At 38.9% G+C, this 26,642-nt stretch overlaps 1 protein-coding gene across 1 annotated transcript in view; it reads right to left on the minus strand.

Moving 5' to 3' along the window:
• Positions 1-3,758: 3,758 nt before the first annotated feature.
• epha5 (EPH receptor A5) overlaps positions 3,759-26,642 on the minus strand; it is a 61,720-nt gene continuing 38,836 nt past the window's right edge. The window contains exons 7-19 of the mRNA XM_075455101.1: positions 26,184-26,273; positions 25,913-25,982; positions 25,709-25,811; positions 22,698-22,765; positions 20,951-21,076; positions 20,213-20,398; positions 19,458-19,519; positions 15,247-15,314; positions 15,019-15,160; positions 12,933-13,082; positions 11,101-11,294; positions 9,581-9,745; positions 3,759-9,071 (exon numbers count right to left, since the gene is read on the minus strand). Of these exons, the coding sequence (XP_075311216.1) occupies positions 8,960-9,071; positions 9,581-9,745; positions 11,101-11,294; positions 12,933-13,082; positions 15,019-15,160; positions 15,247-15,314; positions 19,458-19,519; positions 20,213-20,398; positions 20,951-21,076; positions 22,698-22,765; positions 25,709-25,811; positions 25,913-25,982; positions 26,184-26,273 (1,536 nt within the window). The 3' untranslated portion in view covers positions 3,759-8,959. The remainder of the gene's footprint in view (positions 9,072-9,580; positions 9,746-11,100; positions 11,295-12,932; positions 13,083-15,018; positions 15,161-15,246; positions 15,315-19,457; positions 19,520-20,212; positions 20,399-20,950; positions 21,077-22,697; positions 22,766-25,708; positions 25,812-25,912; positions 25,983-26,183; positions 26,274-26,642) is intronic.

Genomic DNA, 26,642 nt, shown 5'->3' on the forward strand with positions numbered 1-26,642 from the left:
CACAGATTGACTTAATCATAGCACAATAATCTTTGGGTACAAATTGAATTAATAAGAATATGTTCAGCAACAAACTGTACATGCTAAAAGAATGGAGAATGGATGGTTTGCCATTTCTTAAGGATACCATCAGAAAACTTTAGAACATTTTTTACTGTAACAAAAGCAGAATTATGGAATCCCAGGCTTGTCTTAGTATGGTGAGCACATCATGGCTTTACACATAAAGACAAAGACAGAGAGATGAGGTGCTGCAAGGCCAAATCAGGTATAAACAAGAGTGAAACACAAGAAATGCACCCCAGTCAAATTTACACCAAATTAGCTTTTGATGCTTTTTTTCATTTTTAAAATTTTGTTAAAGGCTAAAGACGAAAGTGAGGAATATTCTTTTCTAAAGACGGAAAAACTTCCTATAAAATCCATAAAACGACTACTAACAAGCATGAAGGTAAATGAACATATTGCCTTAAAGACAGCATTTGAATAAAAAGATGAATAGAAAACAATCAACATCACCTGATTTTGTGTGTATGTGTGTGTAGAACCCTCTCATTGAAGTCAGGCATGCTCCTGACTAATTACCTCTCCACAGAAAGCATGGCCAGTGCATTACAATGTTCCCGCTCCACTGAATTTTACAGGGACGTCTTCGTTTTCTTTAACATTTAGAAACACCTTTCAGCTTCAGCTGCTGCCATGGGAGTTGTTATAGTGATGTTTAGCAGAGTAAATGTCTCAGAAAATGTTTCCTAGAGATATTATCTCAGTAGAGCTTGGTAGAGTGCCAATGCAACATAGCATGGGATATGCCCTCAAAGAGGCATTCAGCGCCTCAGTGGGAAATGTATGGCACTGCTGCTCAAACATCTCTGCTTGTAGCAGTGTGGCACTCACAAGGTGCTCATTGAATTAGAACATTTCCCCTGTTGTGAGTTAGGATTGTGTCATAGACATCTTTAAACAGCCACTGTTTCTACTCTTCAACCAACTCCCTCCCTAGTCTTGGGGTTCTTGTTACTTCTTGCAGTTGCTGTTGAGATGAGTCTCTGAGGGTAGATCAACAGACTGTCCATTGGTGCATCAAAATATAATTGTGTGGTAGAATTAAGAAATCATGAGGAAATACTTCTTATAAACACTATTCTAGCTCTGCTTCATACATTTGTTTTGACATGACAATGTTCTGGATTGAGGATACTGGCAGTCGAATTAGATGTTGCATCAACAACAGGCAGAAACTAAAATAAAAAGAAATCATTCTTGCACTGCATGCTGTGCATTGATAAATCTCACTACAAACCCCAGCTGTGTGTTTCTGTCTCATCAGCATAAATGGCTACAAAAGGAGACTTGACCTCCTCCATTACACGACCTCTGATGACCACTGGCATGCACTCCACAGGCTTGTTCTGCACGGGCTTTGATGCGCCCTTGAAATCAGTAGGTTTTCAGGTGCTCCTCAAATATCTCATCCAATGATGCCACCAATTCTACCAAGCCTAGGATTGTTTGAGTTTGCCTTTTTTGGGGGGGGGGGGGGGGGGGGGGGGGACTTCAGTTGATAAGGCGAGCTACAATGTGTTGGTTTTTGCTCATCTCATCAGTGTGAGAGCAAACTGCTGGCCTCCAGCTCTCATCCAACTGGGTGGCAATGTTCACCAAGCCAAACGCTGAAAATTTCAAACAACTGTTGGACAACATATGGATATTGGACGATCATGTGTCGTCACCCTTTCATACAGACGGTGCATGTCTGTGACTCTTGTAGTTGTCCAGGCGGTGGTGTCAGCTGTGGTGCCATCATGGTGGAACAGTATACTTCACAGAGCATGGCCTTTGTCACGTCCATGGGGTTTTTGCCATGTTTTTAGTTCCTGATTAGTTCTTAAGTTTTATCATGCTTTAGTTTTCTGTCATGTCTTTAGTTTTCAAGCTCATGTTTAGTTTTTAGTTTTGCCATGTTTTAGTTTTCTCTCTTGCCTTAGTACAGGTCCGGTATTTAGTTACATGTTTTCCCCATAGTTTCTGTTGCTTTGCCATCACCTTCATTCACTTCACCTGTGTTTTTGCCCTGCACTCACTCACCTATCACTCAGTCAGTATTTAGTTTCCAGGTTTCCTCATTGTGTTTGCCAGATCCTACCCGTCAATATCCTTCATGCCACGCCAAGTTAAGTAAATCATGTCAAGTCAAGTTCTTTGTTTTTTCTCAGCCATAGTGATGTTTTGTTTTCTCACAGTTTAGTTATTGTCATCCGGCTCAGCCGCGCTTTGTGTTAACCTTGTTTTTTTGGAATAATAAATCAAGTTTGCTTTTTGAAGTCCGCATCCGTGTCCTTTTACGCCTCGCACCATGCAAACCTGACAGCCTTATGCTGATTGGACAATGACACATAGCTCAAGCTTTTTAGAATTTTCACAAGTACCGTGGCATTGTGGAGGTACATGACAGAAAAAGAATTCCTGTTTTGCCTCTTATTTGGGGGAACTGTTTTGTCATCATTTTTCCACAGCTTCAACAACTTGCATGCCAAAAAGGGAGATAGGGGGACAAACAACCCATGCAAGTTGTGGAAAAATGATGACAAAACAGTTCTCAGTGGTGCTCCTATGACCATCATCTTAAACATACATCCTTTCATTCTAACAAACTTGTCTGTTTGTCAGGTAGTCAATAATCTAGGAAGATGTGGAGGCATCCACCTGTTTCTGGACAGGTGGGCTAAATCTTTTCAGCTCACTGGAGAAATCACACAGCATGATCCTCGCAGTGCTGCGTGCTCTCCCCAAATAGGAGTGAGCTTGCTGATGTAGGTGGTGACATCTTCAACTTCCTCTACAGAGTGATAAGCAGACTGCAGTAGGACCTGAAAGGTGCTTCCTTGTTTACTCAGATGTTTGCACGCCAGATTGCTTTCTCTAAAACAATGCTTCTGGGAAATAAAAATGTAATAGGCTAGAGTAATATCTTTATTCTGCTTGTATTGACAGCAATTTTTTGTTTGACATGTATAACACACTGTCATCCCTCTTTTCAGCATCGCAATAATTTCAATCAAAGTGACATTGGTGATCTCATACCCATCCAATTACAGAACTATTACACCCAGTAACTTCTGTTTTCAGGAGAATGTTAGAACTACATCAAACAAAACAAAACAAAACTTAGAAACACGCTTAGAAAGCCCCACTGGCAAATTATTCTAATGGTCTATTTCCAGAGCAGTGCTGACACAGCCGACCATAAATATAAACACAACAGTGTGGGTCACTTACATTTACATAGACACATAATTCAAGTTTAAGCTTTAATTCCATGCTTTGCAAGTGTCTCTTCCAGGCTGGGGTTCTGGAACCTTAATTCCACTATTCCTCTCAATACAATCCCTCTATTCTCATCTTTGTAAATGAAGTGACACACTAGACTCTCGAGGATGAATTAGAGTCTTGAGACTAAGCTCGTCTGTACATTATTAAAATTAAATACTCTATGGTGGTTGAGATAAAGTTGCTGTTTTCACTAAATTTGTAGACAGGTTTTCCAACATGGCCATTATTTGAGTGCTGCCATTAGTGCAGTCAATATGAAATTATAAAGAGTAGTGCATCTGTTTTGCCGACACTGTTAACAAAAAAAAAAAAAAAAGATACTGTAACTTGTGATTCTTGTTAGGCAAAACAATGAGATTTGGACTAACAATTTTTCTAATGATACACCCATCCACTAACACTGTAGTTATGAGATGTAGATGTACTTCAGTCAAGAGTTGATTTATTTTCCAAATTTTATTACAAAAATATATAATTTGATAAGACACTACAAAAACATCAACACAACATTATACACGACGGTCTCAAAGACAAACCAATAGCACATCAATAGCTAAGTATTTTCACTGTGCTTTTGATGAATCACAAAACATTTATTCAATTGTTTATAACCTTATTTGTGAGTTACTGATAACATAATTGCTGTTAATGATCTGCAAAAACATAACTGCTCACCTGTTTTTTTTTGTACACTTGGAGTGAAAACTTCACATTTTCCCTAGATGCATGACCACCCAATTTATGTACCCAGTTCCCACTTCCTGAGAAGTCAACTATGAATGAGAAGTGGGTGGGAAAATTGTAACTTGGAAAACAGTTGAAAGTTCACTTCTAACAAAACTTTGTTTTATTAAAAAAAAACATGAAACTGTCTGCTTACTCTTCGTAAAACACAAAGCAGTTGTTATTCCCTCATACTGTAATATGGTTGGTCATATGGCACAAATTACAGCAACACCTGTAAATCTCACAGGCAGGTGATATGATTAAAATGCCCACTGAATAGTTGAAACCACTTCAGCTTTATTCCAAAACGCTGAAATTGGAATTTGTTAGCTTCTTGTCTGATCCGATGGTTCAGCTTGAAGAAATTAAATTTATCTGGGCATTGGAAACAGATAGTCAAACACAGTAATCATAAATAAAATAAAATAAAAATAAATAAAAGAACGGCAATAAGAAAACATTGGTATTACAAGCATAACCCTGTCCCCTGATGCAACCCCACCCACTTCTTTATTTATTCGGTTTTCAAAGACAACCAAACCTGTTTTAGGATGCTGAAGTATCTTAAAAACCATTCAATTATAGTGCAACTTTGTATTGTTGTTATATCCTCATGCATTTTTGTATGTAAATAATACTTTTGCTTGTATCAGGAATCAGGTATTGCTTTTGCAAATCTGGTACAATTCAGTCATATCTGGTAACTCGTGGTTTATTCAGAGCTTTTAATATGGAACCATTTCCACTGAACCCTCATTTGTATGAATGCAAGCTTTTTAAGGGATTTTATTTGTGATGTTTATTTATTAGATTACTTCTTCAAAAATTAAAGTTTTTGATTCAGACTAGATCTGTTTTCGGACACCACAAATTATGACTCCTGCAAAATTATTACATGGCTGACAGAGTTTCAACTGAGAGTCACTGTAGAGTATCAACAAATTAACGAACGTTCAGCAGATGCTGGGTTGCTGTGCTTCCATTCTTCCAGTCATTTGACAGTTGCAAACATAAAATCATGCTATTAAAAAATGCAAATTAAACTAAATCACTAATTAAGACTATCTGCACAGCAACACCTGTCAGCTGAACTGTTTATCATTGGTTGCAATGCCGACAAATCGATGTCTTTTTCCACACTTTTGCACTTAGTGAAAATTCAAAACTACCAAAGACAATCTTGGACAAAATATCTGGAAGAAGTTTGTAGACATCAAGGGTTTGTGGTATTGATCTCTGGTAAAGAAAAGAAAAAAAAAATCATCCAAAGACAATCCATCTTAAGTCTGTAAAACCCTGTCTTTACATCTTGAAGGTGTGATGTGCCATACACAAAAAAAATGGTGCTTTACATTAATGCTTCCATTGCTTTGATTTGTTTTTAAATATTACCAAAGTTTTTTGACAAGACAAAATTATGAGTGTCGGGAATCATAGTAATTATACTGTAAATAATTGAAAAAACTTCAACACAAAAGTACACGATCTATATAAATTTTACTCAAAGAAAAGGGCCACAAATTCCTCATAAAGTGCAAATTAAATTAGTTCCAACAAACACATTGTCTGACATTCTTCTTATTGCCTGTAGACTTTGTTGGCAGAGTAAATGTTCTAGAAAGCTGGGGTACAATTGGAGCATAGCATTTTGACAGGAGAGGAAACATTGGTGCTCAGAAGTTGCGAGGCACTTGTAAGGGTAAATTATTCACTAATTGTTCATGCTCCACGCATTGGTTTTAAGTTGAAAATTAACCTTAAAATTAAACTTGAAATTGATCAGAACCTAGAGACTGTGAAACTTTATCAAATAGCTCATAGCATTAATGTGCCTTAAGATACATTAACTAAAAACTTGCTGGTTGATAAATAATAAGCACCTGATACAATTTATTTTCCTGTACATATCTCATATTGTGCACTAGTGAGTTAATGCATTTCCCCCACAAAATAAAAAATAAATAAAATACCTGCATAGCCACAATAGTCTACATGTAACGGCTTACTGCCAAAATGTTGCATTTTTCATGATAAAAAAATCACAACTTTTTTTTTTTTTTTTTAAACAAAGACAGAATACCTTTTGAATAAAGGGTACAAGACATTTTTCTGAATGTCTGCAAGTCTACTTTCCCCCAAATTTATATAAAAAAAACTTAAATATATCCTATTCATAAAAAAGCTGAAGCCAAAGTGATAAATGTAGACTACAGAGACTATGCAGACCTTCATCTTGTAATCAAACTTTAACTCAAGTAGAATATTTTAAGTCATAGAAACACAAACCCTTGTAGAATTTCAAGTGTGATCCACTGCTCTTACAATCAATCATCTAAGCATGATCTTGACAGTAGGCGAAACAGCTTAAACTACAGCAGTACACCAAGTCACTCCCACGATACTTCCCTCATCTTGACGTACGAGCAATGGTTTGAGTGTTTAAAAGCCAAACAAGCTCTTAGAAAAGGTGAAATACCCCTTTATAACCTTACATTCTTCTTGTGTGCTTTTCACATGGTCAACTGATACCACCTCTTAAAGAAAGAAAACAAAAAAATATATATAAACTACCTTTACAATCTCATTGTGTTTGCACCTTTATGCCCTGGCACTAATGTATACTGACAGAGAAAAATATAAGCTTGTCATCTGCAAAGATAGATATAATGTGGGAACTCGGATTTTGCTAAGGTGGACACCACAAGGAAATGGTTCAAGTTTTTAGCAATAAAGCACAGAGTAGCAATTATTCCTCTATACCAAGGAGAATTTAAACACAGGTTTGATCACTGACATCATTGTTTACCTTTCAACCATACAACAGTTCCTGTGCTTATTACTTACATACTTGTCGAGGAAGAGCGTATCCAGCTCTATCATTTAGGACCAATGAAAATGTTTCTCAGTCTTGCACCAGAACTTTAAATCAAACAAACATCAACAACATAAGATGATAATCTCCATATCCTTTTGATTACCCTTGTATGGGGACAAATGTGCTAGTTGCCCTCACCAAGAGGTCTAGGTTTTAAGTAGCAGAATTGCAGACTTAAAAAATTTGTCACAATTGGTTTATGTGTACTACTCTGAGTTGCAGGATAAATACCAACTTGTCCACATGATGGTAGACAGAAGAACAATGCTCCCTGCTTTAAATATATAATACATTATATACATGAAAGACATATAGGCAGAGCTGCTCAGTAGTCCAAGAGAGTAATGAAACAACAGTCCACAAAACTTTTTGCTATCTTTTAAACAGGTATAAATAAAAAATGATTATCAAGTTAATAAATATTGCCTCCATATTTCACGCAGTCCTGTTAGAGTGAGGTTTAGTGTGGCGTGGCAGAAATGAGTGAGATATACTCTGCAGTATGGTGAACTGAACAGACTGCTGAGGGTTTTCTGTGGTACCTGAAGGTTGTTGGTTCTCAGTGAAGGCTTGCTGAAGATCAGAGTGAACTCTTGATTGGTGAAGGCTGCTTTGGAATCCTTGGAGAGGTTCCATTAGAATGAAAGTAAATGTAAAAACAGTAAACCGTAAATGATTCCACTATATTCTCATCGAACAAACACCCACATTTTTAGAGGCAGTTCCATTATCAAATAAACAAAGGTCCCATCAGGGTTCACTGAACTTTCCATGAATTTCCCACAACTGAATTTTCAATCTTGGATTGAGTGATTCAGCTTAATCCGAACCGAAGCAAGACGTCTGGTGAGTTTGAAGGTCTGGTGTAAAAATCCAGGTTTGCTGTGTTAGAGTCTGAGACAAAGTTGAGTTTAATCTTAATCTGAAAAAACTCTGAAGTCAAGCTATGCTAGTGTGTGGTGTTGTTGCTGGAACCTGCACACAGGTTCCCTGCAGCTGACGTCCCTTTATATTAAACCTATAAGAAGTATCCAGTTTATAAAGCAGTTGTAGATTGAAATGCATGTAATTTTGTGGTTGATCACTGTGTGAACTCTCTAGGAAACCCTCAAAACCTTAAGATTCTTACAGGCTTTCGGAGCAGCCTGCTGAATGTTTTAGAATCAATGGCTTCATTCGTTCTTGTTCAAATTTGCTTCCAGTTGTCTTTTTTTTGCCACAAAATGCCTTAAACATTACATTATGTCTGACTGTTTTAGTTTGCTTTTCAAGACAATTAAGTATGTGACTGCAAATGTAAATCTAGACCTTCTGTAAGTGAGTAGGAATGTAGCTGCAGTATATGTGGCACGGTTACCTGCAAGAGACAGCTAAACAAAAAGCAAAGCACATTAACATCAAAAAGCCAAGATTGACGCTTGTGACGATTTTGTTCTTGGTCCATTAAGTTAGCCCTGCCTGAGAATGTTGTTCAAGTCAACAACTCCTGATGGAAATGTACTTCCAGGAACAACTGCAAAAGAATACGCCTGTTCGGTTGGGCTCAGCTCACCTGAGACAGGTTATAAAAGTTCTGTTTGAGCCCGTTGTGTCAAACTCCTGTTGAGATGCAGCCAAAAAGTGATGGACCAGATCTATGGTCTTTCTTTCATGTTTGAGAATCCAAAGAGTGCAAATAATTTAAGAATCCCAAAAATTCACACAACTGGGATCATTAGAATCAAAAACATCCCTTATGTTCAGTATAGGTCGCCATCTTTATTCCTCCACGTAGCACCACTCAGTCCAGTTCAGTTTGGTTTCAGCGCTGCAATGTCAAATATCTGTTGTGTCTCCACATGCAAAAACCATCAAACTGTGGATCCTCCAGTGTAGATCCACGGAACATGGGGTTTCTTTGTCCGCAGAAAGTGCTAAGCCGCTCTAGGTCCAACAGTTCTTTGATTGCGTACTAGGTCCAAAAAACATATTTAAGTATGTGCAGGTATGGACGTATGGATGCGTGTGCATGCCTGTACATATGCATCAGATGTTTACTGCAGAGTTGGTGTTGTTCATATGGACTCTCATCTCCTGAATACTAGTGATAATTTTTTTCTGATGACCAGCCAAGTTCACTCCTACTCTTCGCAAATCCCTGAAAAACAACACACACACACACACACACACACAGCATGCCACTATTTTTAAACAATCTGTTAACAAGAAATGAACGATCATAAAATCAATATGAAACCCTAAAAAGTGTATTTCCAGTGTTTTACAAAAGCCAGATGTCCGGGGCAGTTCTTGTTCACCTTGAGAGCGGGGTTGTCTCAAGTGAGAAGATCAATATACAATGTCTTGACTTCAGCAATTAAAAAGCTGTTTTGGAAGTTTATGGATTGCTGAATTATTCATGCATGTCATGCTGATTTTCTGTCGCTGAATCCATCTGTTCAAAAGCTCAGTTTTGCAGGATATCTGACAAGCTTGTAATCTTGTAAAATATCCTAATATCCATTTTAGTAAAAAAACTCCTTTTGCTGAGACAAATTGGTCATTTGGATTGCACTGGCAAAAGAAAAGTAAAAAGAAAAATAAAAAAAAAAACAGAGGGAGTATGTCCAAACCTATGTATGTTTGTATGTGTGCAGGGGGCCTTACTCTGATGTCATCTGAGCCACTGTTTCCAGTGAGGAGTAACCTCCCTCCATGAAGAGTTCAGTGTATCGTCCCATCTTGATGGAGTCTAGCCACTCTCCTACAGTCTGGCTTCTAGTACTGCAGTCTCCCTCCACACTGGCATGTTCCACCAACAGGTTGGAAACCCTGGCACGCAGATGGAGACAACAGTGAGAGAAAGATTGCGACTGTGCAAGAACCCTTTAAACGCCATCCCTGACTGATAGGATGCTGTCAAACTAGATTTAACAATCATTATTGTGGAAAGATAAATGCCAGATTCACGCATATATTTTAAAGCCCACAGCTGAACTCAACAGTCCAGAGAGCTACCTGTGAGACTTCACTGGTGATTCTAGTTATGCACCATCACACAAGACTGCAAATGATTCCCGCCCAAAACTCTTTGTCATGCAGCTCACTCCTCCTGCTGACAAATAGAGCTCCCCATGCTATCAAATGAAATATTCACGGTAGCTAACAACGTTTTCCATGTTACAGCAGGAACGGGAGAGTGGGGTGGAAAAAGGACAGGCCTTGTTGGTGTTCCTTTAATCGTGACAACTGCCGTATGTCATTGCAGGGCTATTAGATATGGCACTGATTTATTAAGTATGCTCCTTTTTTGTGTTTGTGAAAGATGAAATGAGAGCTCCACTCAAGGTTCAACATCATTTCATTGCCTTAGCAAAGAAAATAGGGTTATGAGGTGTCTGAATAAATGGCTACTCCACAGCACTTAAAGCCACTTCATGCCATTATAGACTGATGCAATGCACACACATAAGTAGAGAAAAACTAATTGGACACTCAAATATATGAAAATCAAAGAACACCCCACAGAACCACTTTTAATAATTTCTTTGCACTTCTTTGACGCCTTTAAGCTGCCAGAGACAATGTGCTGATTTAATTATCCACTTCAGTATAGATTGTTTAACACTTCATTTGCATGACAAGTCTATAAGCTTGGAATGCTTTAGTGTTGTTTCACTTTACTTTAAAACAAAAAGAGGAATGCAAACACAGTGCATGTTACTGTTTCACATAAGGCATGCATTACCTCTTTTTGAGAAAAATAAAAACAATATGACATTATGTAGAATTTTACTTGAAGTGTCATACCTTCATACTTTCCTCTTAAAAAAAAGATCATTGCTAAGTGTTTCCTGACTAATGAGTTGACTGTGATGCATTCACCTCCCCTAATGACTAGTTTTGTTCCATTAAGTGATTAGCTGGTCTCAGGTGTCACATTGCACGAATGTTTTTCAGTCTTCAAACATTTACATTTCTCCCCGTCTTACTGCCTTCTGCATGATGCCAAAATGAATATACTGATAATCTTTCTCAGATTACTTTAATTATGGGGTCTTGACTCTTTCTCAAATGAAAAGCTTTTTTATTTGTCTATTTTCTTTTTACAGTATAATAATTGTTGCCACATACTGCATAACCAACATAAAAATAGTCTAAATGTGCAGATTGACTTCCTGTAGTACCTGTGTGAGGAGTTGACCAGCTTTTTTAATGAGCTGGGGTTGCGAATAAGTTTGTCAAGTAGACAAACAATCTCATCAAACTTGGGGCGGCTGCTGCGTTCTCGCTGCCAGCAGTCCATCATTAGGTGGTACAGGGCCTCAGGGCAGTCCATGGGACCTGGCAACCTATAGCTCTCCTCTACTGCTTTTATTACCTGCAGATGGATAAAAGAGATGGAGGAAGACAGAAAGGGGTTATTTTTTTCCGCCCCAAGTCATGGAATGGTACAATAACTTAGGACAATCCAAACAGAGTTCCTTCATTTAGAATAAAAGACACAGAAAAGACTGGGGGTAAAAAGTGTGAAACTAATGTCCAGTCCATTCTGACAGTATAAAGAAGGTACTTTAGACTTAGTCTAAAAACACTGCGTCTCACCCAGTGACAGGGAGGACAGAGTCCAGTTCCTGTGACCCTAAACTGGATAAAGCAGGTATGTAAAACGAAAACACTAAATTTCTCACAAAAATCTCCTGTCTCGCACATCGTGAATTCGTTCAAACGTTCCATGTTTGAGTTCAAAACCATCCAAAGCTTAATTTTTTTGCCCTAAAAAGGTGATATAATCTTATCAAATGCAGCTACTGAATGTAACTCTACTTCTCTAAATGAATTAGTATATACATGTTTTTCTCCAGTAGTACTGACTCACTTCAGCATGGCAATGTTCCAGGGCAATATCTTGAATCCTGATTCTTGCTGAAGGGATGCACCTGCTCTGTATCTGACCTCAAACTCATACTCTCAAAAAGTTAGCAAGCAACAACCAACCCAGTTTGAGAGTCAGACAACATTAAAGCATTAGTTTGTTTGTTTGTGTATTCCAAATGCCGCATAGCTCTGTTAATCATTTTCGCAAGTAGGAAGATGCAGCAGAAAATCTCAAAAATGTTTTTCTTTTTGGACCGAGTTGGATGAATAATGAATAAACCCTAGCTCTTTTCGTTAGACCCTGCAGTGGAAAGCAGGCTGGAGTTTTCAGCCTAGTTCTGCCAATGCAAACCACTGCGGGGAATTGATTTGTGGAGTTCATGACAGACTTTATCCGTGTTAAATTCACTCAAAATTCACACAAAACCAGAGTCTGACAGCACTCCAATACACATGCACGCATGAAAGTGCACACATGCATGCACTAAACATACATACCACACATACAGTGCATACACCAACTCCAACTAAAGCATAAGAGAAAAGCACAACATCAGATAACTGCGTGCTGAGAGGGGGAAGAACTACACTTAGCACACTGGCAGGGTGGAAAGATCAGAGACCAACTAGAAAGAAAGACCGAGAGCATGGATGAGAGGCAAGAAAGAGTAGAGACAGAGACTGTGTTTGAGAGAGACGAGTGAGGACAAGAGAGAGAACTGAGAAGGAGAGAATGGGAAACAGAAGGAGACAGCTTAGAGAAAGAATGTGAGAGCCTGCACTTTCTTGTGCAGATCAGAGAAAATCCAGCATAACACTTTCAATTAAACATCAAACGCCTTCTCCTCTCCTCTCATTTCCTCTCATCCTCTCCAACTCCTCTCCAGTATTTGAGACGCAAAGACTAATAACCAAAAGCAGGGAGGAGTCTGAAGCAGGAAGAGGTCACTTAAGGGCTAAGGGCATAAATGTTGCCCGTGTGAGTGGATGGGATGCAAGTATATTGGGTGTATGATGGTGTCTGGATAAACTGCTACATAGATAGAGCTATATTATTCTACTGATTATATTATGAGAGGCAAAAAAACTAGAAAAAGGGCACAAAACAAATAGCTATTAGGAATTTGGTCATGAAACTTACATCTTGATTGGACATCTCCCAGTAGGGCCTCTCTCCGTATGACATCACCTCCCACATGACAATCCCGTAACTCCACGCATCGCTAGCTGAAGTGAACTTCCTGTATGCAATCGCCTCAGGAGCTGTCCAGCGAATAGGAATCTTCCCACCCTGTGACAAAAATGCAGAATTTTTATTGGAATTTTTACTGGAAATACAAAAACCACTGTGAATGTAAAGCAGTAATTTACGACAATTTTACCATTTAAATGAGCAAATTTTGATGGTAATCCAACTTGTAATAGTCAAATCTTTGTTCTGGCTAAAAGTGGCAACAGTCTCTCCGGAAACATACATTGCCAGGAACTTGGACGCGTCGCCAGAGACGCAGAGAGCCGAGCTCAGTAGACTATTAAACTCGGAACACAAAGCCCACTAAGGGGATTGGCGTAACAAACCGCAGGCGGCACCAACTCAAGAGGAAGCGGTATGTGCATGTAATTAGAGGACGGGCATGCTGATCTCCAGGGCTACTAACTAAGCTAAGGGCTAGTACAACCAGGTCAGCTATTCCTTTGCTTTACTGGCCAACTTTTGCTTAATGGACAATAAATAATATCTGCAAAGGAGGCGAGGAGCTTGGCTCAATAATAAGAAACACAAAGTCAGCTTTTCAACGTGATGTTTTTTTCCAATGCAGACCAAAACTTGCCGTTAGGAAAAACAGGAGCTGAACAATAACTGCTCTCCTATGCTCAGCAACAGAGGAGCATCTTATGTTCGAATGCTGTACCCTAACGTCTTGTGTTGTCGCCCTTATTTGATTTTCAGCTGTGTCGGCAAATGTGAAAACTGGCTGGTTCTTGATCAGAGGCCAAGTCAGCCAATGCAGACAGAGGTTTCACCACCAACCAAAGAAGCGGCCATAGAGCTGATCAGCAAATGCTACATGGCGCCTGCTTCAAAGTAACAAAGCTCAGAAAATGTAATCTAATTTTTTTCATCTTTCATTCTGAGATTTTTTTAATTATTCTGACAAGCCCACATAAAAGCAGTTCAGTGCCACACTGGTACAAATAACCAGTGCATAAATACAGCTGCAGTTATTAAAAAAAAAATCAATGGTTTGTGAGAGATTGAAACCAAGTAAAAAAAGGTTAATTAAGACACTTCTTCCGCTAGTGAATACCGATTTAGGAAAACATTTGCGATTTCAAGTTCCACTTTCTTGTACATATTCCCCGTCTAAACTGTTGGGGTCCTAAGATTGCTCTGCTTATTTTCCTCATCTTCATTATCATGCTTTCCTTGCACAGATAGAATAAAAACTTCACAGGAAGGCCGCTGAGTTCCACAGGAAAATGTGTTTTCAGCTGATGAGTAGTGAAATTAGCCTGATGCAGTATTGATGAATACAGCAGCAGGATGTCTCAGTGTCTGATTTTTTGAAGGATGTGAATAACGTTATTCTCGCTTGTCAGGGAGGAAGAGCTCGATGACGAAGGAGAGAAACAACAAGAAGAGATACAGCCTGGCACCAAGAGGTGACTGACAGGATATTTTGGTGCGAAGGCAGCGAGACTCTGTGCTAATTGAGTGTTTGTGGAGACTGAGCCGAGTACTAATTGGTCCTCCTCTTGCAGGAAGCAGCCTGTCAGCCAAGGATACACAGCTCAATTTAAAGCCTGGTGCCGTTGTCTGTCTGAGTGTGTGAATACACACAAGCGTGTGTATTTTGGCAATGTTGCGTGAGTTTCCCACTTAATGCAAAGTTTGTTATACCATAGTCACACACTGAAAATAAACACTGGATTAAGTGAAAATGTCTTTAAAGATGACGGTGTTCCATCTTTTTACACACATCAGCACTGTTACAAGTAGTTCATGAATAAACATGCTGATCAGCAGATAATAATTATCTTCTGGTTTTTCTACATCTATGTTTACTTGTTCTTAATCCAATGTTTTTTTCGATTCTCGACAATTCTTCAAACTTAAATAGCGATTTTAAACTGTAATGCAAGTTTCTTTGACTTACTCAATGGGAACAACATTCGACTTGATTTTCAACAGTATTATATTCACACTAAAGAGCATTCAGCCTTACCCGTGTGGTGTATGCGGCCTCTGGGTCATCTTCCAGGACTCGGGACAGACCGAAATCAGACACTTTGCACACAAGGTTACTGTTGACCAAGATATTACGAGCTGCCAGGTCACGGTGGACGTAGCCCATGTCAGACAGGTATCTGTCATTGATTAACACAATGGTAAAGTAAGCACTGTGCATGATAAGCTCAAAAACACTATGTGTGTGTGTCAGGACTGTGCATACCTCATGCCTGATGCGATGCCACGAAGCATACCGACCAGCTGGATTACCGTAAACTGACCATCGTTTTTCTGCTCAAAAGAAGGAACAAAAACAGGAACATACATGCTTAGTGACATTCAGTACTCATTACTATAGTTAAACAAATGACTGCATATGACCTCACTTGAGATCATAACAATGAAAACAGGAAGCAACAATGAAAACAGGAAGAGCATCAAGCAACAGCCAGAACTGTAATCTAATATATGCCAAAAAAAATTCAGAATGCACCATATGCACTTAGATCTAAGTAGAAGAGTGAGTACAGAGCTTCTTCACTGCTTTATGCTGAAATCTAGGGAAGACCTTCTCAGTAAAAAAATATTGCCAATAACAAAAGAAGAGAAACAAGTTAGTTTGAATGAAGTTTGTTCTGTAGGTTCTAAGCTGCTGCAGGACTGGGTCATTAACAGAGGGAGAAAAATCAGAGAGAAAACAAAGGCACAACAATGGTCCTTGAGAACAAGTCGAGTAACTGTTTCCGTAACACTTCACCACAAAGCTAATTAACCTGCAGGGTAGCAAAGTCAATATTATCATCAACACTTTATGTTCAGCTTCAACTAAAAGTTTGTTAAGAGCATTTTGAGGGTAAAAAAGCTAATTTGGCTTTCAGTTACCTCTATTGTTGCAGTTATACACTTCAACTAAATCTTTCTCAAATGATCACCATTTCTTTTTCTATAGTGTCAATAATGATGGTCATCAGCTTAATCCTCACCATGTTTACCATGTTTGGTATAAGTGATGCGACTCAGGTCATTCTTCCAATATGTCTCAGCCTTTTCTCATGGTAAATTGTGAAATAGGTGTTAGAAACAGAAAATGACTACATTGTGGCTCTCAATGGGCAGACCTAAACCAAGATTAAGGATCCCTCTAATCCTGATCAGAGTTCAGGGTTGCCATTCTGCCCTATATCACAGCGTGTGTTTTATGAAATGTCTGACATTCACATTTCCTTGTAGTGAGTCACCATTCTCATTCTCCATTTCCGAGTCTGACTTAACCATTCCCTTTCAAAATACTACAAATTTAATGGTATGAGTTTGCATTCTGTCATTAACAATAACATGATAAAACTGATGATTTGATTTTAAACAGACATCAAATAAGCTGAATTGTAGTTGGCATGTGCTAACGTAATAATCTCACAATTGTCTGACACACAATCAGGGTAAATGGTAGAATTTACCAATGTCATCAGTGTGATAGGATTTATGTCTATCATTATTTTTATAGTGTTTAAACACCTCCCAAAGCTGCTTTCTGAATGCAACAGGAACCAGCTTCACAAATAATGATAACGGAGAGAGATTCTTAGAGTGGCAGCTTTTTCTTTACCGCCTTGAGTTTCCCTGAAGCAAGACTTAAGATGTCTGAATGACCGAATGCCATCATGACAGTGCATCAAGTAGGGTTTAACGCCAAAGTCCTCCTAGAGATTTTCTTAAAAAACATCACGCTGTGTTACCATAACAGTTCACACCAGAAACAGTTAAGCTTGGAAAACTGTGATCTTTCTCCACCTTGGGACACCGACTCCACTGTCGCAACTGTGTGTGTGAAGGGAGACTTTAGCATGGCCTAAAACTCTGCAACTCCTTCTGGAGTCACAGTTTTCTCAAAACAGTATGTCATATTGCCATAACTAATCATATCAGCCTAAAGGTGTACCTAAAGATGTATCTAATGTGATGACATCACATTAGATATAAAGACTGTGAATAACAGCAGCTGAAAATATCACTTTTTCCAACATGTTTAAGCTTTTACAACAGCTGGTGTGATATGTTAGGATTGCTCATGGCTTCTTACTCACGAGGACTTTATTGCAGTTTATGCCAACAAGGGTAGATGGTGTGAAATTTAAACAGAAAAAAAACCATCTGTCACTTCACCTGGGTGCATCGACTCCTCACCACTGCTTACAATATATGTTAATCTTCAGTCTGTCAGACTGTTAGCAGAAGCTGCAATGGACATTTGGCATAGTTTTTTCTCATTCATTTGTCTCAGGCGCTATGAGAAAAACACTTAGATACAGCAGCTAACTGCAAAGGGAAAACCATGACGAAGGAAAGTTTGGATAGTGCTGTCCTTTATTCCTTCGAAAAGCAGATCATGTCTCATATTAGGTGAGAACTAAGAAAACTACCGATTGTTTCAGAAAAGGAGCAGGATGCTCATTCAGACGTGACGCTCATAAGTTGAGTTGCTGTCAGATTATCGGAAAGCAGTGCACGTTTGAGAGGAGCGTTAGTTTTCTCCCAATGACAGTTCTCATTGTTAGTTTAAGCTTCAGTTCCTTCCAATCCAAATGTAAACTCTCCAACCTTCCTCTTATCCACACTACATGTTTCCACAGCCCCCATGGAACTACAGCAGAACACCCCTCTTCCCCTAATGGTTTCAACCTTGGTTTCCCTCACAGCTAAAACTACTTTTTCCATTCATCCACAGCAGAACATCCCACTTACACGTGAAATGAGATGTTAAGCCAAAGATGTGAGTTATGAGGGTTACAGCGCATTGTCCAAAGCAGGGACAGATAATCAGGACCCAGTACAGCCCCTGCTTTTCTCATGGCTATGTCATTTATACCAGCCTCAGTACACCAGCCATCCATGTAATTACTTCACAGGGTTTCCTGTGCTTCTCTGCCTGCTGGTTCACAATCTCCTCTGCTTCCCCTTTGCCATCCAGGTTTATTGTCCATGACACACAGTACAGTCATGTCAGCAATTTTCACTGACCACAGCTCTGTCTCTGTAAACGGTCTCACAGCATCCTCGTTTCCCATTTAATGTGAGTGAAAGTATCACTTTCAGCTCAGGGCTGCAATCTGTTCTACCTTTCAAGCACATCTACACCTCAGAGCACCACCATCAGAGTCATCGCTCCATTAGCCATCTGCTTCACAAATGCACGCTTTTTTCCATGCAGAATTAGGCCCTGTGCACCACCTGAGCATTTTGCTGTTGCAATCAGTGATAGAATAAGGAGGGGGATCATTCCAATCAGATTTACCAGCCAGCCTCTTAATTACAGTTCACCTTCTCCCCTTAAATTAAAGTCTGGTCTGTACAAGTCAGACATTATTCAAGTCTAAAGTGCTCTGATGACTTTCCCATTTTTTTGGTGATCTGTGTCGCACTTATGGCATAGATTTTGAAATAGCCTGTATATTTTTTTTAAAATTTGTGTCGCACTTATGGCATAGATTTTGAAATAGCCTGTATATTTTAAAATTTTCTCTTGCTCTGACCATACACTCTACAGCCTCTTTGACTGTATACCATTTGTTGTTGCATTTAGTTTTTGTCGACTCTTGCATTGACCATGGGAAGTGATAATTGACATTTGTTTGTTAGCAAGATTATACAAAAAATTGAACACCATATTTTATGAAATTAAGGAAAGATTTAGGGCAACTGAAGTGCTTTAAATTCTTGTGAAGACTGGAATCATTTTAAATAAAATAACAAAATACTGCACTCTATTATGAGCATGTGCTAGGTTGTAGCTTGAGCAAACATTTCATCGACTTTAATCTCCTTAAAAATGAGAAATACGTCATTGTGATGCCTGCCAACTTTGAGCACCATCTCTGTTTTGTGCAGAACAGCTAAGACTTTACACAAACATTCATACCATCACATGTTCATCTCTCGTGAATTTCTGCTTGAATCTGTGGAATGATTAACAGGTGCTCTGCAATGGCAGCTTTGGTGGGCATATTCATATTGCACACTGAACCACTTTAACCACAGTGATGTATCGCTATTATAAATAATACTTTTTCTTCTTGTAAATGTTCTTCCACATCTGTGATGATCATCCTCAGAATTTGACACGAGTAAGTAGCTTCTCTCCATCTCGGTTTGTTTCCCACACTCTTCAGCCTGGTGTTTTACCACAACATTGACCTCATTTTTACTTTAATGACGCCAACAATACGACTTTAACATTCCTTTTCAGTCAATTTAATGGATTCAGTTGTGGTTCTAACTGTTCTCTTCTTTCTCCACTGCCTGCCTCTTGTAATGACCATACTGTCCTCCTCTTTTCAAACTTGTCCTTCCCAAAGTCTTTACAAACGTTCCCTTTATTCTTCCTAAATTGCTCATGACCATTATTTATGGGTGGATTCTTTCTCAGTCCTGTCCTACCTTGAGAAAAGTGTCCAGCGATCCATTCTCCATGTATTCAGTGATGATCATGACAGGCTTGCCTACCGAGCAAAGTACAAAGACACACTTCAATTCAAACATAATTAACGTTACTTCATCTTAAGAAACAAAAGCAAACATTTGACATACATATACATACAGTACATATGAAGTACTTTTTTCCTTCTTTTCTAGAGTGAAATAAAGAATTGTGACGTACTATAGACATGGCAAATTGGTAAATCAGACCAATATAAATGCAGGCATTACATATACAGCAATGTTTCAGGTAAAAGGAAAAAAAGTGTAAATTACAGTGCTTTTCCATACTGGAAGCAACTCGTTATTCATTTAGTTCTTCCAGCAGTAAGCACAATATTGATAAAATTCAAAGTGAAAATAAAAGTTTCAGGGAGTTCATTATAGAATATTTGTACTGAACTGTATGCTGTCCTATAATCAACTTAATTTTCAACCAATTAACATATTGGACATTTCAATTTACTGTTACATTATGCAGTGTGAACCAGGAAATGGCAATTTCCCAAGAAAACCTCAACTAAGCCTGCTGAGCTGACAAAATACGATAAAGTGCATCTGACTCTGATGGATGATGAAAATCCCAGACAGAAGTACAGACTTAATAAATCACAGCAAAGTCTGAGAAGTCGAACAAGATTTCCAAATGTCTACACTGTCTAAAAAGTCTAGAGGGGGAAAAAACGCAATGTGTTTAAAGAGTGCTAAGAACTCACTCTTGGTGACCACGCCTTCCAGTCGGATGATGTTTGGATGGTTAAACTGCCCCATGATTGATGCCTCCCACAGAAAGTCGCGTCTCTGCTGCTCTGTGTAGCCTGCTTTCAAGGTCTTAATGGCAACCTGGATCTCTCTTTTCCCAGGCAGCCTCAGGGGTCCACTGCATACCTCTCCAAACTCCCCTGTGAATTAAAAACAGAGACTTTGAGCGTGGGCTAAACAGTACAGCCCACCTTGACATTCAAAAAAATCCAACGGTAAATCAACAGCTTTATTTGAGCTTAATCTCAAAATAAATGTTGCTCTGTTTATTGACTACTTTATAATAAACTGAACAAGCAGTTTTACCAAACATGTATTTCCATTTAAAGACCTATTGCGATTGGAAATAATTTATTTTGCTTATTGTGATCAGTGAATGTTACTACAGTTCACAGAGTTTGGCTTCACCAGGTAAACAAATTTATACAAGGGAGCCTATGCAGTTAAAATATGATCCAACACAGTTTAAATTCTATACAACACAACAGAACTGGGTTTGACTCGTGTTTCTTTTCATCTTAATGTGATTCAACAAAGTTTAGTTTGAGATTTACCCATTTCAGGAAAATCTCTGAACATATTCACTGAAGACTTATATGTGCTTTATCATTATGGTCAAATCAGCCTCCGTCTGCATCTGTAAGGTGAACACACACACATATATAGAGGAGCAGGGACACAACTGTACTCACCAGCACCAATGATCCTTTCAATGGAGATGAATGAGACATCAATCTCCTGTGCAAATTCATGCACTGCCTGGTTGGGATCCTCATAGGTAAGGGGATCAATGTAAGTGCGCACCCCAGGGAACTTTACTGCAGACACACACAGCATTATTGCCATTTATAAGTCACTTAGCATATTGAAATTTAGTTAGGTTTGTATCCACAGCATAATGCATATGGCATATAATATCTTAAATGCAAACATAACAATACAATGACACAAAGTAGTCACAGTTTGAGATGTTGCCCCCTTTGCTACATTCTAAAGTTATTTTCATTGAGGTTGTCAGCTTCAAAATTAGAACCAATTTCCAATATTTAGCATTAGAGCTGGGTTTAGCTGTATAATTTGCATGATGACATGCATAATCTGTTGGCAACTGAGAAGAATTTGGTACAGTAGGCTTTCTGGGTTTTGATCAATATTACTGACAACAAACCAACCACATACATTATGCAACCAGGCTTTGGTTTCATGGAAGTAAACAGTCAATTAGAATGCGTAAGATGAAGACTACATGGGCTAAAATTAATTTAGCTTTCTAGGAGCTTTTAAATTTACAAAAATGCAAACAATGACTAGAACAAAGAACAACAAGTCTTGGCCTGGATTTCTGATATCCAAAAAATGGCGTTCTGTCAGGTGGCATGTGCGACACACTTTCAATCATAACTTAATTATATCACAGTTATTATCGTCCTTTCTTTAATTGTGCATGCATTGAATTTCCAAACTTTTATACTTTAAGGTGCCGTCTGCAACTTTTTTTTAGTCATATTGGCTTGAACTGTCATGGGATTCTGGAAGTAGAATATTAAATAGGCTGTTTGGAAAAATCCCAAATTCTGTAGCTCCCTCTAAAGCCTGTAATCGTGCTTGCAAAAATCGAGCGCTCCCGGCTGTTTTTAACCAATCACGTAAGGTTTATTATTTATCTATTATCTGAGCAGAACAGTCACCAACCATGCTGAGCGTGAGTCTGCCCCCAGCTTGTGTGCGCGCACACTGGTGTGAACTCACGTGCACAACCTCGTCCACAGAGGGGGAGGGGTTTGGGGGGCGGTTTGGAGCTTGGTAGAGGTTGGGGGAGGGACCTGAAAGTTGTATCAGTTTGAATTTTCCGACTTTAGACTCGGAATTTTGAAAACCTGCCGACGGCAGCTTTAAAGTCTCTCTGAAGCTACCTAAAATACCATGTCTAAAGAACTATATACAACACTTAGCACCTTCAATTATTCACAAAAGAAGCGGGACAACTTATCAATCACATATTACACATTCACACATCCCCCTCCATTACACAAACTAACAAGACTGAATCCCACACACACTGGCTGCATAAGTTGGCAGCTGGCTCAGAAGCAGGTTAGCAGCATTGTACCTTGAATAGCAGGGTACAATGCTATAAATGTGGACAGATATAGGAAGCTGTCACAGCCTATAAAGCAGCATAGCTTTATGTGTCCTCGACTGACATGGCTGCCAGTCCAAAAACCGCTCCTGGCCGAAAACACTGTCATCTATACTGGTAGCACAGATCCACATGAACCAGCTCACAGGGACATGTCCACTGTCTGAACCCGCTGTACTGCTGTACATGCAGCATAAACTTGGGATGAACTTGTGTCTCTCCTGATGCACAGACACACACATACATTATGCACATCATAAACAGAATATATTGGAGGAGTTTTGGAATTTCTGACTTACAGTGACCGTTGTGAAAGTGCATCTTTTCCTCCTCAGGATCTTGCTTTGCTTTGCTGTAGCCACATCGCCTAAGGAGGGAACCCAATCACATCAGTGTCAGTGTCAACCTGCAGCACTGTTGTCTGCACACAAACACAATTACACTCGTCTCACTGACTCACTGATAACAAATAGAATTCCGTGGAAATCAAAATGGATGGAGGGATTGTCTCTTTCTTCAGCATCTTTTAGCATTTATCTTCATATTCATCATTGTGCATCATTTCAAAATACGAGTAGAAGACAGTAAATAAAATAGTAGTAGACAGTAGACTGGCATAACATGACAAAGACAGTAAAAAGCAAACCCTGGCAAGCATGGGTCACAATCCCCCCTGGATCCAAGTGCAAAATAAGCTTTTTATTTCCTCAGAATCTGCTAACCCACATTTACGCTGATCAACAATATTGCTGAAAAAGCTGAAATATACCAGGCTTTAAGACCAAAGCAAAAAACTGCAGTTTTAAAATCAATTAATTTTCTAGGAGAGACTTTCTCAACATATCAACTGACTTTTGGTGAAGGAGAAAAACGTCAATCACTTTTCAAAAAAGGACATGCACGCTGACAAAGATGATGATCTAGTGCCTCTGAGGAACGTTTCTTTGGTTCTTGTGAGTGAGAACGTGTGTGTAACCTGATCAAAACCTGTTATAATAAGCATGTTTTGGGGATGAGCAAGCATATGTGCGTTTATCCGAGCTCGGTAAGCTTACACGTGCCAATATTTAGACAAATGGCATCAGAGATAATCACAGACAACCCAGATTAAACATGGCGACTGATTTTAAAAGGTATCCTCCATGCAAACACTAACATACACGACAAAGAACAAACAGATTTTCTATTTTTACAAGGCGATTAAACTAATTTACTTCGTAGCATTTGAAAAACTCAAGCAAATGTTTAACATACTGGTAGTTCATTTATCTAATTTATTTTTAGCTCTCAAATACAAATAAACAAAATACACAAACAGGCACAGGGAGGACTCCAAGTCCAAGTTTTGTCACTCCTCTCCTAGTGTCAGCCAGGGTTGACTGGAAGGGTTTTTAAAGGACAGCTGGATATTTTGAGGGAGGTGGATCTGCATGAGTTTGCCAGAGGGTGTTTAGTTTGCTGAGTAACTTGAGTCAAGGGGTCTGGGCAGAGCACATCTGGCCCTCCAACTACATGCGTGCGTTTATAAGGGTGCACGAATGTGTATTCTGGAGAGGAATGCATGTGGAAGGGTGTGGGGGGTAGTGGCTGGAGGATATATTTGGTGCCTGTGTCCCAAATCCAACACATGAAACTGTGGCCCTCCTCCCCCACACAAAACGCTGAGTGATCCTCGATCGGCGTCCCTTATGCGGCTACACCAAAATCACCTCTGTGTCGTCCTCATTTGTTTTTAATGCTTTAACATCTCCAGGGCAGACAGTATGTACAACACAATCTTTGTAATGAAATCTGGGTTATAAAGGAAGCACAAATCAAATATATTGGTAAAATAATAAAAAAATAAATCAGAAAAAAATATATATGAGGCTCTATACATATAATACTGGGCAGTGATTAAGGGCTTTCTCTAATTAATATTCTATTTTTGCAAAAGTAAAGAAAATATTTTCACATTTAACTACACCATATCACCTATAACCTATATAAAAGTAATGTGACAGTCATATGAGCCAAGAGATACACAAACATTAATGTGTCTAACGTGTGGGGCAGCAAGTGGTGAATGCTGCTGTAAAACAGGGAAGTTCTGTTCCCAGGTGAAGGAAAAAATCCATCGACTTATAAACATCAAGCCTACAGTTACAACTAAAGAAGCGACCCTTATTCCTGACCCATAACAAAACTCTAGCCTTAAGCTTTTTAATCCCGTAATGCTGCCCAACAACACAGAAATATCTGGAACAGAAATTAGATCTGATATTAGAAATTTCTGTTACTAGGCATTAGGTCAAAGTAAGATAAGGAGAAGTCATCTGATTAAGCCATAGACTGTGTGAAAGATGAAGGCCACTGTCGCCATCTGAAAAGTGAAGCCATGCACACAGCTGCTTTCATGTTTAGTACCGGACGTCTGTCTTCAAACCAACCTCTCACATGAAATACATAGTGTTCTGCTGGTTCCTTTCACAGTAACACATGATTAAATAGATATTAGGCTTTAAATAGGAGTATGTACTAATTTAATTAACATGCCTCTGTGTATGTACAGAAGTAGTGATTGAAAAGCCACTTGTGGGAGAAAAAAACAGGAGATTAATCTACTGGGGAACATACATTATTTGATTCATTTATTAAGACCTAATGCAACATGTGGATACTGTAGAGCCCAGGATTAGAGGGGGGCACAGGCCTGAATGAGAAAATGAGCATTGTCCCATGCCTGTGGGGTAGGTAATGTATTTCATACAGTTAGCTTTGCTGTTTTTAAGCTTGTTTTAATGAGTTTTCAGTTTATTTTAATCATGGCTTACTCAGTTAAGACATAAATCAAAGGAACAATCGTGTTAATTGTGTCCCCCTTATGAAGTCTGTATGCATCTATAGGACAATATACAAAGATGTAAAAAGAAGCTGCATAAATGGTGCACTTTTTAAAATGACTTCAAAACATGTGTTTGATAAAGATATTTCAGTTTCATAATCTGAAGTCTTTTCTATCAGACTTTTATGAATTTTACTCAATTCATGCAATCCAATACAGTCCCTAAACATGCATTTTATTAGTTTGGCATTAACAAATTTAGTTTAAGTATTCTAAATAGGTAACATTTTTAGTTGCATTGCATCCAATCCTTAATTAGAGTTTTGTAATGCGAAAATACACTGTCACACTACTACTGCTCTAAAAGGAGAAACGTGTGTGGGCATAAGCTCGGTACCCATGTGTGCTTTCACCTGCAAACACATCAATACATACACACTCACCTGCTTGTATCTAATTTCTTTCAGGTGTGTATTTATACCTTACCTTCCACTGAGCAGGAATCCAGCAACCACTGCCAGAAGAACCAGAGCCAGTGTGATGGCCACCGCTATTATCGAAGCTTGAGCACGCTCACTGGTGGCAGTTACTGGCAAAGAAAAGATGTGGGATTAGACACAAGCAGTAAGCACACAAAACCACACCTGGCTTCTGTTGTTGATTGTCATGCTTTTTCTCCGGTATACTCACAGTAAGGGCTGGTCTGGAATTCAAAACGTCGGCTAAATGCACCGTAGCCTGCTGAGGTTCTGGCTCGTACCTAAAATAAATAGCATTGTAGTAAATAGCACCACAGTACTTCCATACTAATATGTGTTGCCGTTGAAATTAATTATTTTCTTTGTAGTCAAATGGAATTAGACTTTTCCTTTTGCCACTCTTATTTATCAAAACATTTCCCCCTTTATCCATCTAATTAATTATCAGCTGATTTTTTTTTGTTTTTTACTCCATCTTTCACCTGGAAGACGTAAGCTGAAGAAGGCTTCAGGCCTTCCACGACCATCTCTGTGTCTTTGGATTTTATTATGGTGTAACTGGAGTCCTGTTCCTGTAGTCAGAGAAAGAAAGAAGATTATTCGAATTAATTCCACATAATTAATTTCTACATACAGAATATATGTCTATGCTTGAGTGAATGAGATTAGTTGCTGAAGTTATGAATCTGCCAAACTTTGTGCTCATGAATTTGCGCTCACATATTGATTTCTGCCATTTTTCATTTCTGTGGTTAAACTACCTGTGGCATATGTGAGCATGATGGTATTTCATTGAAAGTGTGTGTGGATCACTTTCCTGACTCTAACCACAGCAGGTTTAAACACCGTTCCATTAAGCCAGAGGCCATTAGCTAACGATTGACCACAAACTGCTTTGCTCTCCTCTGAACCTTTATCCTGACCTTCCATGAAAAGAAGAC

The sequence above is a fragment of the Odontesthes bonariensis genome, chromosome 22 (assembly GCF_027942865.1).
Source record: "Odontesthes bonariensis isolate fOdoBon6 chromosome 22, fOdoBon6.hap1, whole genome shotgun sequence".
NCBI classification, from domain to species: Eukaryota; Metazoa; Chordata; class Actinopteri; order Atheriniformes; family Atherinopsidae; genus Odontesthes; species Odontesthes bonariensis.